Genomic DNA, 19,315 nt, shown 5'->3' with positions numbered 1-19,315 from the left:
GAGGTCATTGCTATTGTGTTCAGCAGTCACTTTATGCATCAGGAATTGATCGGATAGGAAAATGTAGTCTTGATTCGATGAGTGGTTAAAAAATAAGTGGGCTTGGTGATGCCAGCCAAAGAGGACAGTTGCTTCAGAGGTGGAGCAAATTGTCATTTTAATGAAAGCTTTTATTATGATTCATTTTTTTTATGTGCACCGATAAATTGTTCACAATAAGACAGTGATCACATATAAACAAAGTAAAAGGGGTCCATTTTCATTATAGGGATGAACAGATATTCAATTTATGGCTGATACTGGAAAGTCAATAAATATGTTCCTGTTATGATTGACAACTGATAAATGGACAATTTTAAAATTCTATTATTTTGCTTAAATTACAGAACACCAAAAATGCAATAAATAAATAAAATAAATAAATAAATAATAATAATACAATTTTAAATGCAACAAGTGGACTTGTTAAGAATCACAAAATTATAATGTATAGTAAATGTACATAATTCAATTTAAAAGTTTGGGGCTGGTAAGATTTTTTTAATGTTTTTGAAAGAAGTCTCTTATGCTCACCACAGCTACATTGATTTGATCAAAAATATGGTAAAAATAGCAATACTGTGAAATACTATTACAAATTAAAGTAACTTTTCTATTGTAATATCTTGTAAAATGTAATTTATTCCTGTGATCAAAGCTGAATGTTCAGCATCATTACTACAGTCTTCAGTCACATGATCCTTCAGAAATCATTCTAATATGCTGAACAAGAAACATTTATGATTATCAATTTTGAAAACAGTTGTGCTACTGAATATTTTTTGGAAACTTAATATTTTATGATACTTACTATTTTTATATTCTTTGAAAAGAAAGTTCAAAAGAACAGCATTTATTTAAAATAGAAATATAAAAAATGTCTTTACTGTCTCTTTTGATAAATGTTATTGCATCCTTACAGAATAACAACTTCAAAAAAAAAACTTACTGACCCAACCCTCTGAATGTTAGTGTATATGGATGTATATTTTGATAAATGAAAATAAATAAATAAATACTTGAAAAATGGCCACTAACCAGTACATGGTACCAATATATGTGTATCCCATTTTAAATTTCACATTCACTCAAATACTTATGGTAAGAAGTTCTAATAATGATGGCTAGGAATGAGTCAGTAATAATCATGCTTGCATTAGCACACAATATCCAAGGGTCGAATAATGTTTGAAATGTACCTTTTGATTGTCCTTCCAGGTTCATTGTTGTACACCTGGTGGCGCTGTCTAAACTCGACACTTCCACACCCTGCACAAAAGAACCGACGCATTGTTATGATTGTAAAATGCATGTAAAATCTGATTCCCAACACAGATCTGCTTAACAGGCTTCAACATGCATAGGAGACTCTAACACGTCTAATATTGCATAATTCTTCTGCCTAGTGGATTTTTAATAACAATTATCACCGGTTTGTAACCGAAAAAAACTCTTCCCATGACTTCAGAATGCCTAGCTCTGTCTCTCAGGCTGAGAAGTTACAGCAGGACTTGCTAGATGTCCTCAAACAAATGAGTGTAAAATGAAAATTATTTTTTTCCAATGTAACAATCCCCAAAAATGTGCAGTTTGGCAGCTGCTCTTAATGTTGCTCGACATGCGAGTCGTTTCAGTGAGTTCTCACACATTCTCAGGCAGTCTTTCCCAAGTCAGCAACAGTTTACTCACAAAAAAAGTGTTATATGTCATTCCCATTGTATTCGCAATGCTTCAGGGGTAAGATTTACCTTCAGATTATGAGAGGAAACATGTAACAAAGGTTTTTTTTCCCTAGTTTGTCGACTGAACAGTTGAAGTGATTCGTGTTGAACAACATGTGAACAAGTGCCTCAGGTGTCAGTACCCACATGTACACGTCTGAGTCTCTCACACACACAAACACGTCTCCCTCCCTGTGGGAACAGCAGCCCTAGGAAGGGCAGTCTGCCAGCTGGCTAGGCGACATGCTTTTGAGGCTGAGGATGTTTGGTTTTTTTGGTCAGGAGCCTGGACTGTTTCTCTCAGCAGTCTCAGGGGAAGCTCCTGGCACTGAACTCCAAAGCTCTCGCTCCTGACGCTCACTCACATCTCCTCTGGTCTTCACTGACATCTAGTGGACACAGATGTCTCACACAACATCAAATCCTGCTCCGTACTGTACAAGGCTGTTAATAAGCCTAGCTTTTAATCTTTGATTAAATTAATACTATGGAGGCAAAATAATATACAATATATTTGTGTGTGTGTGTGTGTGTGTGTGTAATGAACCTTTCACTATTCAAAGACTGCTTAGAAAGGTACTTGTTCTCTAGTCTAGTACACCAAAAAAAAATGTGTGTGTGTACATATATATATAGCTGAATTTTCAGTGTGGCACATGATCCTTTCAGAAATTACTCTAATATTCTGATTTGGTGCTCAATTGTTATCAATTAATATTGGTGCTCAGATAATAATAATGGTTCACATTATTATAAATGCTGCTTAATATTTTTTTGTGGAAACGGTGATACATTATTTGATGAAAACAATGTTCAATTAACAGCATTTAATTGAAATAGAACATTTTTGCAACATTATAAATGTCTTTACTATCACTTTTGATCAATATAATGTATCCTTGGTGTGCGTGTATATATATATATATATATTGTATCTTTTGTGTGTGTGTATATATATATATATATATATATATATATATATACATATACACGTATGTGTGTGTGTGTTATTTTACTGACCCAAACTAGTTCCCACAAAGATATTAAGCAGCAAAAAATGTTTTACCGTTGATAATAATCAGAAATGTGTCTTGATCAGCAAATCAGCATATTAGAATGATTTCTGAAGGATCATGTGACACTGAAGACAGTAGTAATGATGCTGAAAATTCAGCTTTGATCACAGAAATAAACTACATTTTACAAGATATTACAATAGAAAACAGTTGTTTTAAATTGCAATAATTTTCACAATTTTACTGTTCTAACAGCATTTTTGATCAAATAAATGCAGCCTTGGTGAGCAAAAATATTCAAAAACAACATTTTAAAAAATCATCTTTGAAAATGTCAAAATAGCAAAAAAATGACAACATAAAATGTAAAATATAATTAAATTAGTATAATAAATATTTAATTTAGTTAATATAACGTCCTGTTTTTGTTTTTTTTGGCTTTGTCTTTGTCTTAGAAGAATTTTTTTTTAATATTATTCCCATGTGAGACATTTTCTTCAAATGACCTTGTTTTTCATGGCACACACAGAACTCGTGTATGACGGTGGATGTCACGCTTCGGTCGCGAGTGGAGCCAAACTTCACGCGCTCAGATGAACTGATCAAAGCGAGTCATTCCGCACTCATTATGCCTCATTTATTCACACTGACGTCTCTTTACATAATGACGCTTTCAACCAAATGTATTGCTTGATATTTATTGTACAACATCAAATGCCATTAAACAGGATATTTCTAACACACATTCTCAATAAATACATCTTTTGTAGGATGTTTTACACCAGAGATTTAAAGGGGTCATATGATGCGATTTCAATTTTTCCTTTCTCTTTGGAGTGTTACAAGCTCTTGGTGCATAAAGAAGATCTGTAAAGTTGCAAAGACTAAAGTCTCAAATCCAAAGAGATATTCTTTATAAAAGTTAAGACTTGTCCACGCCCTCCTAAAATGGCTCGTTCTAACACGCCCCCACATATCTACGTCACGATGTGGGAAGATTTGCATAACGCCGCGGTGAGGGGCGTAACATTTCTGTCACACGCTTGAGGTATTCGGCCAATCACAACGCTCTGGATAGCTGGCCAATCACAGCACACCTCGCTTTTTCAGACCGATGAGCTTTGTAAAAATCGACGCGTTTCAAAAAGGCGGGGCATAGAGGATCAACAATAATGTACATTATGTGGAAAATAATGTGTTTTTTGAACCTTGAACCGCATAAACACATTTCATTACACCAAATACACCAAATAATGTTCTTTTTAGCAACATCATATGACCCCTTTAACTAGGAGCTATAAGTTGAAAACCAAACTTATGACTTTGGGTAAGAATAAAATTACTAATTAAATCAGAAGTACTTTCACATAAACTTCGCCCAGAAAGACGTAATTTCTATATTTTGAAACGAGAACAGTCAATACACTCTAAAAAGGACATTTGTTCGAGTTTTTCGTTCACGCAGCATCACAAAATGTGAATTTCAGCGATTAAGTGGCGGCTAATGTCAGCGTGCTAGCATGAAAACATGAGCGTACAGATATAAACAAGCTGACAACTACTGGTGTTAAAAACAAGACGGTCATATTTACATGTTCTGACTGAGTCAGTGTTAGTTGTGAACATTCAACTTACTCAAATAATGTTGAAGTCAACCACCGAGAAAACTGTCTGCTAGATAATCCTTCCATATATCCGGGCGGAACCATTACATTCGGGAATGTTCACTACAGACATCTGACGATGTGACACGCGAATATTCTCGCGAGTTCGCTGGAAATACTTTAATTTTTTTAAATACTTTCATTTTAGTGCAGAGGAAAAAAGGCTGTCAGCATGCCATAATTATGCGACCTAAACTTAAACATGAACATTTTAAATCAAAAGGACACAAGGATTCTAGAGTGATTATAATATAATATTAATAATAACAACAGTCTTCTTCTTCTTCTTCTTCTTCTTCTTCTTCTTCTTATTATTATTATTATTATTACTACACCCAAAACTGCTACACCCAAATTGTTTTCTGTTCAGCACTGTTAACATTTTATCATACATATGTTTCTTCAAAAGAGACCTGTTTCCAGTTTTACATTATGAAGATTTGATAAAGAAAGTGTACAGCCTCTTGTTGAAGAGTGATACTTCGTCTAGGAACAGAATTCATGTAAAGTTCTGTAGTACCTTGAGTTTAGCCACAAAAAAAGGGATTTTTAATATTATAAAAAAATAATTAGTTTTATATACATTTTCTATCATATTTTTTTCACAACCAATTATTAAAACATAAAAAACAGTTTTATATTAAATGTTTTATTGTTCCAAATCTTCATTCATTTGAATGAATCCGTGAACAAATCAGAATCTTTTTTATTCAAAAGTTCCTGGAATAAATCATATTCTCACCTAGGAAAATAACATTACCAATGTCCATATATATATATACAAAATATATTCAATTTTAATAGTTATATAAAATATAAAAATAAATTCTAAGACAAAACACATTTGATTTAAAATATGCCATTTGTAGATAGACAGATAAATAAATAAAATAAATGAATAGTATTCGGACTGTATCATGTGATTAGCGTCTGACATCACGTGACGAGTGAGCGCGTCAGAGCAGGAAGTTGTCATAAGGAGCTAAAAAGAGCTGCAGAGAGGAGTGCTGCTGATGTTATAACCTGAAAATAGCCGTCTCTGCTCGCTTACACACCCCTGAGCTGCGAGTGCTTCTCGGGTGTGAAGCTGTACCGACAGCAGGAGTCGCCCCGCGGCTGAGGACGGAGCTGAAGCAGCGACATGGAGTGGCTTCGAGCTGAACAGGAGCGAGAGGAGAACACGCCCTGCGCACACCCACACGAGGTGCTCACAACGTTTATTTACATCTCGAAGCCTTGTGGTTCTGCTTTTAATCTATATGAGCTTGTGTTTAAACTCGAAGCGGCGCGGAAATACACTGTAAAGTCGGCGTTAGCTGGAGAAGTAACGTTAGATGCTGCAGTAAAACTTCACCGCAGGATGAGTAAGAGAAAGCCTGCATCTTAAAGGTGAGCTCTCTGCCTAGACAGCAGTTTTGGGCATCACAATCAAACGTGCTGACCGTCATTAAGTGGTGTTATGTGGATCTCTGCTATGAGATCATGACCCTGTGTTTACTGTCTCACGTTGACAGTCTTGTTCTGACAGCTGAGGATAACGAGTGCTTTATTATTAGATCCATGGATATTTCACTGCTGAGTTTGATGCTTCACAGTGATGTCTTTATCTGTGGAGTAACTACATTGCTTTATAGTAAGTCAGCAACTGCATAATCTTGAGATCTAAACATATCAAACAGTTTGGACCTGTTTTTTTTGACATGCTAACGTTAAATCAAACTATCCCCCCCCCAGTACATTAGAATGTGTCCTTTTTAATTAGATTTTTTTTTTTTCTGAGCAAAAACTGTCACCATGTCAATGACTATAATATACGTTGGCCTAATTGTTTTTAGGTTAGGTTAGGAAACGTTATTGCTACTAAAATGTAATCTTGTCAGTAGGGGCCGGAAACTCCTTGGGAACTTGTTCTGGGGAATTTTGGAAATATTCAGAGTTGTAAATTTAAAGGGGTCATATGATGCGATTTCAATTTTTCCTTTCTCTTTGGAGTGTTACAAGCTCTTGGTGCATAAAGAAGATCTGTAAAGTTGGAAAGACTAAAGTCTCAAATCCAAAGAGATATTCTTTATAAAAGTTAAGAGTCAGCCACACCTACCTAAAACGGCTCAACACGCCCCCACATATCTACATCACTATGTGGGAAGATTTGCATAACGCCGCCCAAATGTTCACGCAAAGAAAGAAGGCGTAACTTTTATTCTCGCTGTAGTATTATTTCCACATAGTGAGGTAGATATGTGGGGGCGTGTTAGAACGAGCCGTTTTAGGGGGGCGTGGCAGTGTCTTAACTTTAGGGCCTTTCGCACCGAATCTGTTACAAAACCAACTGTAATGATTTGCTCGAGGTTTTGTGAGCGTTATCTCTCTGTGTCCCATCACAGCCCAGTGCGGAGAGCATGGCGTCTCTGTGCTTGAGTCAGCAGCGCTGTGTGAAGGCCTCGATCGCGTCGCAGTGGCAGCTGGTCGAGGCACAGGACCAGCTCTGTGGTTTGGAGCTCCACAGCTCAGAGTCTGTGGAGCAGGAGCACGCCCGAGCCATGGCCTCCTCCGCGGAGCTCTCTCAGACCGAGCAGGAGTGGAGGCATAAAGAGAGGATGCTGGGACGGAGCCCCACTCTGTGCCCCGAGGCCAGCCGTGATGTGTTTGACAAGGTATCTCATATCAGCACTCAAGAAAAGTCATTCAGTGTTCATCTCATACTTATCTCTGCATTGTAAGAAACAGTCCACTGTGACGACATTTCCCCTAGAGAGGGCTGTGATGTTTTGGGACAGGGTTAAGAGCAAAGAAATGTATAATATATGTACACAGTGTGTTACTTTCTTATGGTCAGCTAAATGTACACTACCATTCAAAAGTTTAGATTATTATTTTTTTAATTATTACTTTTCATTCAACACTGGAACAGTAAATTGATCAAATATGTCCGTAAATTTATTTATAATGTTAAAAAATATTTGTCAAATATTGAACTTTCTTTGAATTCTGAAAAAAAGTATCATGGTTTCCACTAACTCGTTTTCAAGAATGAAAATAGTAAGAAACATTGTTAATAATTAAGTGCCAATAATAACTGAGCATCAGATCAGCATATTAGAATGATTTCTGAAGGGTCATGTGACACTGAAGACTGGAGTAATGATTCTGAATATTCAGCTTTGATCACAGAAATAAATTACATTTTACAATATATTCACATAGAAAACTGTTATTTAAAACTGTAATAACATTTCACAATATTACTATTTTTACTGTATTTTTTATCAAATAAATGCATTGCAGAGACTTCTTTCAAAACATTTAAAAATCTTACCGACCACAAACTTTTGAATGGTACTATATTTTTTCAAATATAGACTTCCACTCAGATATTAGTTCTGAAACTAAATTAAATATTTAGATATGTGGGGGCGTGTTAGAACGAGCCGTTTTAGGGGGGCGTGGCAGTGTCTTAACTTTAGGGCCTTTCGCACCGAATCTGTTACAAAACCAACTGTAATGATTTGCTCGAGGTTTTGTGAGCGTTATCTCTCTGTGTCCCATCACAGCCCAGTGCGGAGAGCATGGCGTCTCTGTGCTTGAGTCAGCAGCGCTGTGTGAAGGCCTCGATCGCGTCGCAGTGGCAGCTGGTCGAGGCACAGGACCAGCTCTGTGGTTTGGAGCTCCACAGCTCAGAGTCTGTGGAGCAGGAGCACGCCCGAGCCATGGCCTCCTCCGCGGAGCTCTCTCAGACCGAGCAGGAGTGGAGGCATAAAGAGAGGATGCTGGGACGGAGCCCCACTCTGTGCCCCGAGGCCAGCCGTGATGTGTTTGACAAGGTATCTCATATCAGCACTCAAGAAAAGTCATTCAGTGTTCATCTCATACTTATCTCTGCATTGTAAGAAACAGTCCACTGTGACGACATTTCCCCTAGAGAGGGCTGTGATGTTTTGGGACAGGGTTAAGAGCAAAGAAATGTATAATATATGTACACAGTGTGTTACTTTCTTATGGTCAGCTAAATGTACACTACCATTCAAAAGTTTAGATTATTATTTTTTTAATTATTACTTTTCATTCAACACTGGAACAGTAAATTGATCAAATATGTCCGTAAATTTATTTATAATGTTAAAAAATATTTGTCAAATATTGAACTTTCTTTGAATTCTGAAAAAAAGTATCATGGTTTCCACTAACTCGTTTTCAAGAATGAAAATAGTAAGAAACATTGTTAATAATTAAGTGCCAATAATAACTGAGCATCAGATCAGCATATTAGAATGATTTCTGAAGGGTCATGTGACACTGAAGACTGGAGTAATGATTCTGAATATTCAGCTTTGATCACAGAAATAAATTACATTTTACAATATATTCACATAGAAAACTGTTATTTAAAACTGTAATAACATTTCACAATATTACTATTTTTACTGTATTTTTTATCAAATAAATGCATTGCAGAGACTTCTTTCAAAACATTTAAAAATCTTACCGACCACAAACTTTTGAATGGTACTATATTTTTTCAAATATAGACTTCCACTCAGATATTAGTTCTGAAACTAAATTAAATATTTTTAACCGTGTGATATAATAGTTGATTCTTGCAAACCACTAGCATTATGCTAAACATCCTGGCCACTCTTTTCCTTATAATGAATGTGAATTAATGCAGGATATTCAGCCTGAAATGACATTCAAGTTCATTATTCAAAAAAAGTATCTTTCATTGTCAGTGGATAGTAGGCTTACACAATATAAATATTGTGTAACTTAAGTGCTTTTTTCAACAATTTTGTGTAAATCTCATGGAAACTGCTTTCCTCTTTACAGCACACTTATAAAGATCTAAAAGTTGAATCTGTGTTTTGGAAAAATAAATAAACCCAGAAAGTTTTGGAAAAGTCATGAAAATTTATTTCACAAATCTCTGTATAATAGAATTATGTTAATCAGGTCCTGAATTTCGGTGTGGGGTTGTGCATAGTTTGCATAGTTTTACTCATTCCCACAGCTTTCGAGTTTAAAATGAGGGAAATTCCTGCACACATTTGTTCAATATAGCATGTAGGTTAGATGAGGAAATAAATCCACACAGACCGAGTGATTCAGCGGTATTGCTCTCTCTCTCGCATCTTGCCTGCACTACAAGAGCTGCTGCACGCTGCGATACGAGACTTTCACTCGCGTTTCGGGGACAGTTGACAGAACTGTCACTTGACTAATCGGGTCATTGTTGCATCGTCACAAAAATGTATCATTTGCACATCTTTTTGTAAGTCTTTTTAAGCCATTCGGTACTCGAGTGCTCCGAAGGCTTTCTGTGCGCTCACAGTCACATCCAATGCGCGCGCACATAAAGCCACCTGGCGAGTATAATATTGAGATATTTTTCGCAGTTCGTTGCACTTAAACATGCACTTTGACAAAATGACATCAAAATGGCTGTCCTGGCGAGTATCCTCATAAACACAGTCGGTTTGTCTTAAGTGAATATAAACAGTTGAGAAAGAAAACACATGTGTATCAGTATTGGATCTGTGCATTGTGTCTTGTGACAGCAGTCTAATAAAGCTGTGCCGTCTGTCATTAATGTTAATCGAACAACAAAAAACAGAAAATCACTCACTCAACTTTTGTAACTTTAATCTGTTTTGAATGTACAGTTTATTACATTTTTGTTTATTTTTGTACCTGAATACTACTGTTAGACTGAAACCTCAGGTCCTGAGTTTAACTGATAATATTGGTTAAGCAAATTACAATACGATATGTTGTCTGCATGGAGTAACATCTGTTCAAGTTCAAGTTCATTTTTATTTGTATAGCACATTTACAACAGCCACCAGGCTGACAAGAGCAGGATTATAAAAAATACACAGAAAACAGACCAGACAAAAAACAAAAATAAAAACAACCTGTTTAAAAATAACCATAAAAACAGTAGTCAGTACACTAAGGAAAACAAATACGTTTTTAGCAAGGACTTAAAAACAGACAGAGAAGGGGCCGTTCTAATCTCTAAAGGCAGGGTATTCCAAAGTCGTGGCCCTGCCACCGCAAATGCACGCTCCCCTCTATGCTTAAGCCTAACGTGAGGGACTACCAACAAAGCCTGGTCACAGGATCGTAGGCTTCTAGACGGAGTGTAGAGATGAAGAAGTTTAGAGAGGTAGACAGGAGCAAGGTTTTGTAGGGATTTATATACAAAGGAGAATTTTAAAGTCTATTCTCTGACAAACCGGCAACCAGTGTAGGGATCTAAGAATTTGAGTGATGTGTTCATGTTTACGACACTTTGAAAGAAGTCTAGCCGCAGCGTTTTGGACAAGCTGAAGATGCACAATTTGAGACTTAGATATACCGCAATATAAAGAATTGCAGTAATCTAGACGAGATGTAACAAATGCATGAACAGCCATTTCTAGAATTTTAGGAGTGAGAAAGTTTTAATTTTAGACAGTAAACGAAGCTGATCCGATAACAGAAGAGATATGTTTATCAAATTTTAAATGCTGATCAACAAGAACACCTAGGTTCTGCACCCGTGAGGATCTAAAAACGGATCAACTTTCCAACTCCGGGCTTATACACTGAAAGTTCTCATTTGGACCGAAAACAATTACCTCGGTCTTGTCTTCATTTAGGAAGAGGGAATTTTGGGCTAGCCATGATTTAACCTCCTCTAAACATTGCAGAAGAGAAGAAATCGCAGTGGAATTTTTTCTATTGATTGATAGATAGATTTGCGTATCATCTGCGTAGAAAGGAAAAGACCCACCATGTTTCCTTAGAATAGAGCCCAGAGGTAGCATGTAAAGAGAAAATAGAGAGGGAGCTAAAATAGAGCCTTGTGGAACTCCACAGGTCAGAGGTGCAGGAGAAGAGGTGAAATTACCCAGCTTCACTAAAAACTTTCTGTCAGACAGGTATTACTGAAACCATTTCAGAACGTTTGCTTTTAGACCCACCCAAGACTCTAATCTAGATAATAGTGTGGAGTGGTCTGCGGTGTCAAAAGCGGCCGATAAATCTAAAAGAATAAGAACCACAGCGTCTCCAGAATCAGTGGAGAGATAAATATCATTTAACACTCTCAAAAGGGCAGACTCAGTGCTGTGAGCAGACTTAAAACCAGATTGAAAAACCTCATAAATACAATTACTTGTCAGAAAACGTTGAAGTTAATTCAGCACAGTTTTCTCCAAAACTTTTGAAATGAAAGGTAAGACAGAAATTGGCCAAAATCTTTTTAGGACAGAAGGATCCAGTGAAGGCTTCTTGAGCAGAGGAGTGACCGTAGCCACTTTAAGATTGGCAGGAACCGAGCCAGTTTAAAGACACTTATTAATAAGAGACACCAAACCTGGCCCAATCGAATCGATAATTAATTTTAAAAATCTCGGGTGAATGATATCGCTAGAACAGAATGAAGGTTTAAGCTTGTCAATCACCTCCTTCAGGTTGATAGGTTCGAAAGCATCCAAAAAGGCAGAGGCAGATGACATGATAGGAGAGACAGTTAAAGTTAAAGTGGGGCAGACGCTAAGTCTTAAGTTAGTAATTTTGTCACTAAAATATCTCAAGAAGCTTTCACGGAGAGCATCAGAGGCAACAGGCAAGGTGTTAACAGAGGGATTTGCAACAGATTGAATAATTGAAAACAAAACCTTAGGTTTAGAGTGATTCGTTTCAATTAGATTAGAAAAGTATGCAGCTTTCGCAGACTTAGCAGCAGTCTAGTAAGATGTAAGAGAGTCTTTAAACATTTGAAGAGAGATATGCAGCCTGTCCTTTTTCCATTTTCGTTCTGATACAGTTGCAGCTTGTACTTATTATTATTATTATTATTAAAACAAATAGAAAGCAAACAAGTAGCATTAATAGTAATTTATTTTAGTTAACACATGCTATGATAAATTTGAATAGATTTTTATTCTTGTTGTAAAATAATGGAACATTAGGTCATGAATATTGTCTCAAAAGTCATGGAAATTTATTGGTAAAAATGTGAAACCCTTCAGCCTTCTGAAAAGAGATAATCGCTGTTGAGCCTTCTTATAGAAACCATTCGCCTGCTGTGTAAATGATAGATGCCTGTCAATCTCAGTGCTCAAATATGTAAAGGCCTCGACCTGCTCCACTACCTGTGGAGTAATCCACTATCCAGGGATTGCTCATGTCAAACAAGTTACCAAAGCCATGTCCTCAGCATATTTCAGAAGTGACATCCTATTGATATCACATTTAATTTAAGTATATAAATTAAGAGCCGATACAAAATAACTAGTACAGTGTTGTACCAGCAGTAATGGACTCTTTTGTGGCCCGTTTGTGGATTTACCACCATCAAACTTTTTTTTTTTTTTTTCCTAGAGTATAATAAACAGTTCACAGTCTTGGCCTGATGAATCCGATCATGATAAGAACATAAGCTTCATCCAGCGTAATGAAGAACTCTTGAAACATTTTGGTAAGTCATGGAGCTTGTTTGATTTGGATGTTTACTAATGGAGACTGTTCATCTGAATGGAGGTTGTCCTCTCTGTTCTGATTGGACAGGTATGTTGAGGAGGTGGGATGATAGTCAGCGCTTTCTAGCAGAGTATCACCATCTCATCTGTGAAGAAACGGCCAATTACCTGATCCTGTGGTGCTTCCGTCTGCAGGCAGTGCAAGTGAGTGCTCTTTCTGGCCATGTTCAAAATAACATACCACCTGTACTGTTTCTGCAGTATGTGCACTATGTACTGTGTCCCCACATGACCTACTACTGATCCCGATTGTCTGGATCTTCTGCAGAAAGAGGCCTTAATGGAGCAGGTGGCTCATCAGGCAGTCGTCATGCAGTTTATTCTGGAAATGGCCCGCAACTCTCAGCAAGACCCACGAGGCTGTTTCCGTCAGTTCTTTCAGAAAGCCAAAGTAAGGCTCACATCTGCAGTGTACTGCAATGCTGCAGACATCACCTGATGTTGCTGTTTGAGCATAAAAAAGATCTGCGAAGTTAAAAAGCTCAGTCAATTCAAAATTCAATTCAAATTTTTTTCAAAAGGAGATATTTTATTTAACAGAAATCACTTTTCAAAAACTACAAGGAATGACTCGTTTGGACTACAACGCATATTTTCCAGGATTTGTGATATCACAAATATCGACAAATGGGATGATACCTGGTTGAGATACCCTAGAGAAGGCAACGAGTGTTATCACTATGTCGGAGACACGCTAGCTTTCCCAAGGTAGACGAACTTAGAGTGGTTACAATCATCTGGGTTTAAATCGCGCTCAAATTTATTTGATTTTGATGCAATATTTACACTGAAGCTGGCAGGCGGCTATGCTAAGGGGCGTGACATTTCCCGACCAGCCGCCGAGTGCTGCCAATTTTATTATTTATAAATTAATTTAAAAACTGCATTATGTGCAGTTTACATGTTTGCATACAATTATTTATTTTTTTATTTTTTAAAGTTGAGTGTTGATCATCTATTTAAAAATAAATAGTAATTAAATTTAAGTTTGGGTTAAGTTGTTAGGCCTAATTGTAACCTTATAATGTAAAAGGGCTCCCTATAGTTTTAAGCATAAGCTGAGGTAGATTTTTATCACTAAGAACATTTAAACTATAACTGAATGTATTTAAAGAAAGAGCAACTTGTTCAGTAAACCATTTTTAAAAAAAAAGTTTTTCCCCCTGCTGTACCGAAATCATACCGAACCGTGACGTTAAAACCGAGGTACGTACAGAACTGTCATATTTGTGTACCGTTACACCCCTATTTGATACAGGAACTATTCGAGCCGTTCATGCCAGACTGGGGAGAGAGGTGTTGTAATAATGTAAAATATGTGAAAAATAATGTTTTTCGAACAACCTAGTATGAGAGCCTGTTCTAGTACACCCCCAAAACAAAATCAAGACTTTGTAAAAGAGCATAACAGGACCCCTTTAAATAAATATATGCGCTGCGGCTTTAATATGCGCTTTATATGCATATAGGTTACGGCTCCGTTCACAGTAAATGCTGCTCCACACAAACGGTCATCATTTACATGCGCGGAGCGTCTCAAACTCCATCTCTGCATATGCTGTGAGTCTGAGTTGCTTATAACGTTCATCTGGGAACAATGTGCACCATTCTATCAGATTTATCAGGTAAATCATTTATAAACCTATGACAACACAGGAGATTACAGCATTATATTTCTAAATATGCTGACCGTTCATTGGGACTTCAGAATAAAAGTATAAACCCTCGTTTTAGTTTGTTTGTTTTGATGTCCACATGTTCTTGTTTAAGAATTGACAGTGGCTGTAGCATTTCTATCATAAAGTGGCCAAATATTAAAGATTAAGTGGACATTTGAATTAAAAGTTGTTTAGACAATAAGTCTTAGATCTCGCTGTAAAGTGTAAAAACAGGCCTTTGGCGCCTCTGTTGGCATTAGGTATAGTACATAATGTACATAAGTTATGAATATGATTATATTGTTTTATTAAATTATGTATTTTAACTGTTTTCAGTAAAACCATATGATTACTTGCTTTTGATATTTTATTTGAACCAATTATTATTGTCTCACTGCTATTATATATGTATTTTAAGTCATTTTAAAGTCTATTGTTTGCTTAGGTCTATTTTTATTACCACAAAAAAAAAAAGTTTGATTACTCGATTAATCGTCAGAATAATTGACTGAAAACTGTCACTAATACTATTGTTAGTGACAGTCCTAGACAAGATATTATCTCTTACTGTGCATGAGTTATTTAGCCGGAGAGGTACAATAAAGTCCAACAATAAATGTTTTTGAAGGAATGCTCACCAAGGCTGCATGTATTTGATCAAAAATACAATAAAAATAGTAATATTGTAAAGTAATATTACAATTTAAAATAACGTTTTTCTGTTTTAATATACATTAAAATCTAATTTATTCCTGTGATGCAAAGCTGAATTTTCAGCAGTCATTACTTCAGTCTTCAGTGTCACATGATCCTTCAGAAATCATTCTAATATGCTGATCTGATGCTTAGTTATTATCAAGTATTATTGGTGCTTAATTGTTTATAATGGTTCTTTGATGAATAGAAAGTTCAATGAACAGCATTTAATTGAAATGGAAAACTTTTAAATTGTAATAATATTTCACAATATTACTGTTTTTACTGTAACAGCCTTGGTGAGCAGAAGAGACTTCTTTGAACAACATTAAAAAAAAATCGTAATTATTCTGAACTGACTGGTAGTGCAGTCAATCTGAGTCAGTGCGAGTGTTGTGCAATAATGGCAGTGACCACTGGAGTGAGACATGACATAACTGAGAGCCTGAGGCCAGGAAACAAGCAATATGGGCACAGATGAAGTTCATGTCCACGCATTCATCCATGTCATATGATAAACCTCATTCATATTTTTACTGAATGCATTCTGAATCATTTTTAATCTTGCTTTGCTTCTATTTTAAGGCAGGGCAGGAGGGATACTTGGATGTCTTCCACACAGAACTCAACGCCTTTAAGCAGAGAGTTAAAGTGTATACCATGAAATCAAAAGGAGAAACCCCAAAGGATCCAGTGCACCAAAACACACCACCAGGCTGTCGCCTCGACCCCAAGGAGGTTTTGGAGTCTTTGCCACCGGTACGAAAGATAATCGAATCTCTCAGTTTTATGTGCTGTAATCAAGTCATTTTATGGTCCTTACTGACAGAAAAAAATCTGTATGAAGCAACCAAAGCACAGCGAATCAGAACATACTTCATGTTTGATGTACAGTAATGTAGAGAATTATTTTGGACCAATGAGATTTCACTGTGCCACGGGACTTTGTAATGCATTGTAAATAGACACTGAGCTACGACAAAATGTATGAAAGAAATGTTGATCAGAAATACAGTAAAGACAGCAATATTGTGAAATATTATTAGAATAAAAAAAAAACCTGCTTTCTATGTGAATATATTTTAAAATGTAATTTATTCCTGTGATGCAAAGCTGAATTTTCTGCATCGTTACTCCAGTCTTCAGTGTCACATGATCCTTCAGAAATCATTCTAATATGCTGATTTGCTGATCAAGAAACATTTATGATTATCAATTTTGAAAACCGTTGTGCTGCTTAATATTTTTTGTGGAAACTGTAAAACATTTTTTCTTTAATTAGAAAGTTCAAAAGAACAGCATTTATTTGAAATTGAATTTATTTTATGACTATGAAAACGTCTTTACTGTCACTTTTGATCAGTTAAATGTGTCCTTGCTGAATAAAATGATTACATTCTTTTTTTTTTTACTTTTAAATGGTAGTGTAGCCAGTAACAAAATATAAAATGAGTCAAATGTTGATTTTGCAGGAACTGAAAACATGCATCCAAATGCAAGATATGCCGATTCTTCAGAACGTGCTGAGCAGCATGAACCCGCAGGTAAAGCTGGAGCTTTATGCTGTAACACATCAGAACGTGTCAACCAGCACTTCATAACTTAACCATTCTCATTCAGGTTCTGATTTCTCTTGATTTCTGTTGCTTATTGACTATTTTTGTACTTTTGTGGATTTAGTAGTCGTGTTGTGATGCTGCTGTTAAAGTAGTTTAGTACAGGGCTCCATCTGAATCAAATTTTAAAAAACGATTTTTTAATCATTTTGAATCAGAAATTTCAGCTTTCGTAAGCATGCAGCATTGTCTGAAGTGTAACCAAAACATTATGGCATGTTTCAGCGTCATTTAGGGGTTAAGGGGTCAGGCTCTTGAACACTTTCTCCATCACTTTCACTTTTCACCACAGAGAGCACATGCTCTGAACCTGACACAGACGAGCTGAATGAGAGCCAAAGGACACAGAAAGAATAGCATAACAGCTCTAATCTGCAAGAGCGTTGCATTCATCAGAATCCAGGCGGACCTATAATCCCTCCTCCAGCCCTGCAGATCTGCATAAGGGAGGATGTGCAGATTATAATGGGTTATTAAAGGGATAGTTCACCCAAATATTAAAATGATGTAACTTATTCACCCTCATATCGTTCCAAACTTGTATGACTCATTTTCTTCTGTAAAGCACAAAATGAGATGTTTTGTAGAATGTTCATGCTGCTCCTTTCCATATAATGAAATTAAATGGGGACTTTAAAGCTCCAAAATGAAAAAAAATGCACCATAAAAGTTGACTATACGAGTCCCTAAATTGCCATTCAAAAGGTTAGGGTCACTAAGATTTTATTATTTTAGATTTTATACTTTTATTCACCGAAGGCGCATTCAATTTACCAAAAGTGGCATTTATAATGTTACAAGACATTTGTGATTGAAAAGATTTCTATTCTGAACTTTTAATTCATGAAGCAATTTTAAAAAATGTATCAAAGTTTTCACAACCACTTTGACCTGCACAGCTATTTTCAACATCATAATAATAAATGTTTCTTGAGCATCAACATATTAGAATGATTTCTTCATGTGACACTGAAGACTGGAGTAATGATGCTGAAAATTCAGCTTTGTTCACAGAAATAAATTACATTTTAATATATATTACAATAGAAAACAGTTAAATTGTAATAATATTTCACAATATTAATTGTCTGTACTTTTGAGTAAATAAATGCAACCTTGGTGAGCAGAATTTAATAAATATTACAGACAATGTTACTGAGGAAAGCACCTAAGAAAACATTTAAATGATTTATTCATTTATAATTTGAAATGTGATTTTTGGTCACCATTCAGTTTCATTGTATGGAAAAGAGCAGCAACAACATTCTTCAAAGTTTCTTTCGTGTTCGATGTGAGAAAGAAACTCACACAGTTTTGGACTACCACGACTGAGTAAATGATGGCAGAATTTACATTTTTAGGTGAACTATATGCATTTTTGATCAGTATTCTGTAAAGTGTGCAGCTCACTTCCTGTTCCTCATACTGATCTCTGAGCTGCAAGTGTCTTTTCCTGTTAGTTATTAATATCCTCTTTCTCGCTCATAACAGGTGGCAGAATACCACGTCAAGCGTTGCTTGGAGGCAGGACTTTGGACAAATACACCATGAGCCTCCAAAGAAGAGAGTTCAGAAACGGACGAGTGGAGAATGATGGAGAGCTAGCAGACGAAACTTCACTAGGAAAACAGCTTTGGGCGGCAGGACAGGAAATACAAGGGCTGTGCTCAGAGACGTTTGATTTGTATCCGTGCCTGAATGTGTGCTGCACTTTATATTTGTTTAAAAGAGAAAGTATTTTAAAAGAGATAGGGAACTGAATTTTGAGGCACTTCTATTTTTGTTACATTTCTGTTGCTATCTTTTTCTTCTGTTTTAGCGTTTCAGAAAAAAAGTTTAGGAAGTTGGTACAAGCTTTTGTCTCATGTTCTTTGTTTTTTTCATATCTCCACCTTTGGATTGTAATCTACAACGTCCACTGAACATTCAGACTCCAGCTGCTATCAGGGAACTGTTTCATGTGTCATCTGTGCGTGGATGCGGCAGATAACAGTCGGCTTCCTGCAGATAGACAAACGACAATAAGGCGAAGCCGGACCTCCCATTCTGCTATCTTCACGATGGAAACAAGACCTTTGCAAAAGGTCATTTGTAGGTCCAGTAGTATGGCATGAAAGCCAGCAATATAGGGTTGTTACCTACAATTATAATGAAAGAGATTCACATTCACTATCAAAATGAAAACAGTGTGTTTAATATATTGTCAAAAGCAACAAATAACGTACGTTTAAGGGATAGTTCACCCAAAAATCATTATTTCTCAATCTCATGTTACTGCAAACCTGTGTGACTTATGTTTAACACAAAAATGTTTTATTCATACAGTGACGGTCAATGGCATCCAATCAGTGTTGTTTTGGACCCCATTGACTTTCATTAT

General features: G+C 36.2%; 2 protein-coding genes across 6 annotated transcripts in view; one reads left to right on the top strand and one right to left on the bottom strand.

Moving 5' to 3' along the window:
• LOC107685114 (exonuclease mut-7 homolog) overlaps positions 1-4,482 on the bottom strand; it is a 38,745-nt gene extending 34,263 nt beyond the window's left edge. Inside the window, exons 1-2 of one of the 2 annotated variants that reach the window (XM_016481606.1) lie at positions 4,412-4,482; positions 1,239-1,308 (exon numbers count right to left, since the gene is read on the bottom strand). In XM_016481606.1, the coding sequence (XP_016337092.1) occupies positions 1,239-1,263 (25 nt within the window). In that variant the 5' untranslated portion in view covers positions 1,264-1,308; positions 4,412-4,482. The remainder of the gene's footprint in view (positions 1-1,238; positions 1,309-4,411) is intronic. The other variant, XM_016481607.1, reaches the window with a different exon arrangement.
• A 904-nt stretch (positions 4,483-5,386) lies between these two features.
• On the top strand, positions 5,387-19,315 carry LOC107685113 (hsp90 co-chaperone Cdc37-like 1). 4 transcript variants are annotated; one of them, XM_016481602.1, is made up of 8 exons: positions 5,387-5,644; positions 6,825-7,094; positions 12,808-12,904; positions 12,994-13,109; positions 13,234-13,356; positions 15,905-16,078; positions 16,792-16,863; positions 18,427-19,315. In XM_016481602.1, the coding sequence occupies exons 1-8, from the start codon at positions 5,582-5,584 to the stop codon at positions 18,484-18,486; spliced, it is 975 nt and encodes a 324-aa protein (XP_016337088.1). In that variant the 5' UTR covers positions 5,387-5,581; the 3' UTR covers positions 18,487-19,315. The 4 variants fall into 4 exon arrangements, with proteins under 4 accessions (XP_016337088.1, XP_016337089.1, XP_016337090.1 ...); XM_016481603.1 differs by lacking the exon at positions 18,427-19,315 and adding an exon at positions 17,228-17,451; XM_016481604.1 differs by lacking the exon at positions 16,792-16,863.

The sequence above is a fragment of the Sinocyclocheilus anshuiensis genome, unplaced genomic scaffold (assembly GCF_001515605.1).
Source record: "Sinocyclocheilus anshuiensis isolate Anshui unplaced genomic scaffold, SAMN03320099.WGS_v1.1 scaffold914, whole genome shotgun sequence".
NCBI classification, from domain to species: domain Eukaryota; kingdom Metazoa; phylum Chordata; class Actinopteri; order Cypriniformes; family Cyprinidae; genus Sinocyclocheilus; species Sinocyclocheilus anshuiensis.
Note: the sequence above shows the minus strand (reverse complement) of the source record. Positions and strands in the feature narration are given on the sequence as shown.

What these genes read in the sequence shown, in the direction of transcription:
- LOC107685113 (XM_016481602.1), top strand. Translation starts at nt 5,582, where the DNA reads ATGGAGTGGCTTCGAGCTGAACAGGAGCGAGAGGAGAACACGCCCTGC. An exon ending in GCCGTGATGTGTTTGACAAG is followed by an intron (nt 7,095 to 12,807) that starts GTATCTCATATC and finishes TTTTTTTCCTAG; the next exon opens with AGTATAATAAACAGTTCACA. An exon ending in TCCGTCTGCAGGCAGTGCAA is followed by an intron (nt 13,110 to 13,233) that starts GTGAGTGCTCTT and finishes GATCTTCTGCAG; the next exon opens with AAAGAGGCCTTAATGGAGCA.